General features: G+C 34.4%; 1 protein-coding gene across 2 annotated transcripts in view; it reads right to left on the reverse strand.

Moving 5' to 3' along the window:
• LOC108974275 (sex-regulated protein janus-A-like) overlaps positions 1-3,360 on the reverse strand; it is a 9,472-nt gene extending 6,112 nt beyond the window's left edge. Inside the window, exons 1-2 of one of the 2 annotated variants that reach the window (XM_018941982.1) lie at positions 3,150-3,360; positions 2,931-3,092 (exon numbers count right to left, since the gene is read on the reverse strand). In XM_018941982.1, the coding sequence (XP_018797527.1) occupies positions 2,931-3,092; positions 3,150-3,174 (187 nt within the window). In that variant the 5' untranslated portion in view covers positions 3,175-3,360. The remainder of the gene's footprint in view (positions 1-2,930; positions 3,093-3,149) is intronic. The other variant, XM_018941983.1, reaches the window with a different exon arrangement.
• Between the last annotated feature and the right edge of the window lie 570 nt (positions 3,361-3,930).

A 3,930-nucleotide genomic window follows, 5' to 3' on the forward strand; every position in this document is an offset into this window, starting at 1 on the left:
TTCTAGGTTAGGCACTGAGTTCTTCGTGTTCGATATCAGAGACCTTGAAAAGTTATAGTCCGATCACGACAATTTTTCCGCAAGGGATACCACAGCTCAAATACCGTACTTGTGTAAAGTTTTATTCCGCTATCATCATTGATTCCTAAGTATATATAATATTATACAGAGAAGGCATCAGATGGAATTCAAAATAGACTTATATTGGAAGAAGACGTGGTTATGAACCGATTTCACCCATTTTTACATGTCATCATGGTGTTAAGAAAATATTATATACCGAATTTCATTGGAACCGGTCCAGTAGATCCTGAAATATGGTTTTTGGTCCATAAGTGGGCGACGCCACTCCCATTTTCAATTTTTAACAAAAGCCTGGGTGCAGCTTCCTTCTGCCATTTCTTGCGTAAAATTTAGTGTCTCTGACGTTTTTTGTTAGTCGGTTAACACACTGTTAAGTGGGCGCGGTTATTATTCGATGCCTTCCATTTTTTAACTGTATATGGAAATGCCTGAAGGAAACGATTCTAGAGTTTGGTTGACATAGCTATAGTAGTTTCCGAGATATGTACAAAAAACTTAGTAGGGGGCGGGGCCACGCCCACTATTCCAAAAAAATTACGTCCAAATATGACCCTCCCTAATGCGATCCTTTGTACCAAAATTCACTTGAAATCGGTTGAGTAGTTCCTGAGATATGGTTTTTGGTCCATAAGTGGGCGACGCCAAGGATATTTTCAATTTAAAAAAAGCCTTGGTGCAGCTTCCTTCTGCCATTTCTTCCGTAAAATTTAGTGTTTCTGACGTTCTGACGTGGTTATTATCCGATTAGGAGGCGGGGTTACACCCACTTTTCCAAATAAAATTACGTCCAAATATGACCCTCCCTAATGCAATCCTTTGTGCCAAATTTCACTTCAATATCTTTATTTATGGCTTAGTTATGACACTTTGTAGGTTTTCGGTTTTCGCCATTTTGTGGGCGTGGCAGTGAGCCGATTTTGCCCATCCTCGAACTTAACCTTCTTATGGAGCCAAGAAATACGTATACCAAGTTTCATAATGATATCTCAATTTTCACTCAAGTTGCAGCCTGCACGGACGGACGGATAGACATCCGGATTTCAACTCTACTCGTCACCCTGATCACTTTGGTATATATGACCCTATATCTGATTCTTTTAGTTTTAGAACTTACAAACAACCGTTATGTGAAAAAAACTATAATACTCGGCCTTAGCAACTTTGTTGCGAGAGTATAAAAAGTGAAAAATTTAGTGATACATAAAGAAATAACTTGTGGTTTTAGTGTAAATTTTTGAATTTTTATACGTGAATATTTTATAAAATATTAGTTATATTGTTTTTGGATATTCCTCCGGGTAAAATTTAGAATTGCATCCCCGGATTTCGTGGATAAAATGTGTGTCACTGGAAAGGTGACGTTCTCCAGATCACGAAAATATATATATATAGTTGCCGCTGACTTATAGTTTTAAAGATATTTGCATTTAAAATTCAAAAATTCAACACTTAAATTGATCATTTATATTATGCACTTTTCACTTACTAACACTTCACTATAATGTTTAGAGTATATTAATTTTTTTAATATTTATTGCAAATAAAGCTTTAATTTAAATATTTGTTTTAGTTAAATTCACTGCATTTGCTCGAGATTAGGGTTGCGTACTTCCCAAAAAAATGGTATTGCCATATCTACCTAGTTGTCAACGAAAGAAAATAAGCAAAAACTTTATACCCCAAATACATAAATGGAAAACTCCAAAAATATTTAGCAATTTTTTGTATGGCAGAAAAAAAGTTTCAGAAAGGAGTTCTACGCGAAAAAACTCTCAACACCCCGGTGTTGGATCGGTCAGGCTTATTTTTTTTTTAAAGCGCCACCGAAGGCCGCTAGTACAGAAAGAAGTTCTACGCCAAAGAACTCTGAACACCCGGAGTTTTCCATTTATGTATTTGGGGTATAAAGTTTTCGCTTATTTTCTTTTGTTGACAATTTTTTTGCTAGTATGCAACCCTAGGCTTGTGCAAATGCAGTGAACTTAACTGAAACAAAATAATTAAAATAAAGTTTTATTTGCAATAAATATTACAAAAATTAATATACAAAAACGTTATTGTGGAGTGTTAGTAAGTGAAAAGTGCATAATATAAGTGAAAAAGTTATTCACAATATACACATTATCAATTTAATAGTTGTAATTTTTTGGCTTTAAATGCAAATATCTTTAAAACTATAAGTCGGCGGCAACTATATATATATAGTTATATATTTTCGTGATCTGGAGAACGTCACCTTTCCAGTGATACCCATTTTACCCACGAAATCCCAGCCATTCCTCCTCTGGAGAACCTCCCCTATCCGTACATACCCCATTTATACGGAAATTATGTTTTTTTACCCCTCCGACAAAGTAATCGGAATCGTGCTCATCACACATTTAATGCACTTAGTTATGACGTCATAATCTTTCTTCTTTCTTATTTTTACTCCATTAAAAAATGTGGTAACACTAATTTTTTGATTGTATACAACCACTTCTTATTTTATGAATAAATGGGTTTTAACTAAAGTTAGATATGGAATTAAAATTATTTTTTCACTATTTAATATAAAATAAGTGATGAGAAATAAATTAGTGTAGTGTTAGTGGATATAAAATATAAGTGTAAAATGCATTATGAATCGGAAAAACACGCATTTTAAATAGTTGATTTTTTGAACTTTAAATGCAAATATCTCAAAAACCATAAGTCAGCGGCAACTATATGTACATATATATATTCTTGATCTGGAGGACCTCCTCTATTCGAACATACCCATTTTAACCCCGAAATCCGTGGATGCTATTCTAAATTGCAGCCTTTTTATCCATACACGAAAGTCCAAGTATTTCAAATCTTACAATGCCACTGACAGTCCGCATATCCCCTTACAATATTTTTATTTAGAGAATCATCATTTCCGTACACTTTTATTAATACATATTTAAAGACTCCTTCCTCAATATCTACACTTGGAACTGCTTCTAATTTAGCACCAGCCATTTTACAAAGCTTTCGAAAATCTTTAATGAATTAAAAAGTTATAGAATACAATTGGAATACAATAGAAAACAACTTACTTAATCCAATCGCCGAACTATACATTCCAAATTGGGAAATCTATCGATGGAGTAATGACCCATTCACATACACCTTTCTTGCTTTGCTTGACAAATCATGTGTGGAATACAATGCTCGCGATAGACTGCAAACGACATCTGTCAAATGTTAAAATACACACGTTCTTACCGACGGAACGGACGGCCGACAGTTGACGTTCTCGCTAACTTCAATTTAATCCTATATTTGCCAACGACAGTAGGACGACAGTAGAGTTGACAGTAGAATGGAAGATAGAGAGATGAGGAAGAGTGGTGATGCCACTAATATATAATGTATGTATAATGTAAAATTACTCAAAGCTGACGTTATTTTACAAATAAAAGCATAAAATAGCTCTGTTTCATCATTTATAATAACAATTGATAATTCAAAACACATAAATTTACCTATTTACTTATTTGTTGCTTAGAAATTTCACTTTGAACAAAATATTAAAATTTCATTAAAGTGCAAAGTACTAGTATGGCCACAACGAAATTGTGTACTTGCAAAAGGGACAACTGAGTTGTTTTGTGTACATGCCGGCCATTGTTATGTTGCTGCCCTCTCACAAACGTTCTTGTAGTAGGATTCACAACGCCATTTTCAGTTCACTGTCGTGCTGCTGCAGTCTGTCGCTAGCATTGTGTTCCACACATCATACCAGGATAAGACTTTATCTGGACAGGCTAAAGTTTATGGCATACTAACTGTCAAATCTATTGCCTTTGCCAAATCTGTAATGTATGCCAAATTGCA

The sequence above is a fragment of the Bactrocera latifrons genome, unplaced genomic scaffold, assembly GCF_001853355.1.
Source record: "Bactrocera latifrons isolate USDA-ARS-PBARC rearing strain unplaced genomic scaffold, ASM185335v1 scaffold_541, whole genome shotgun sequence".
Classification (NCBI taxonomy): Eukaryota; Metazoa; Arthropoda; class Insecta; order Diptera; family Tephritidae; genus Bactrocera; species Bactrocera latifrons.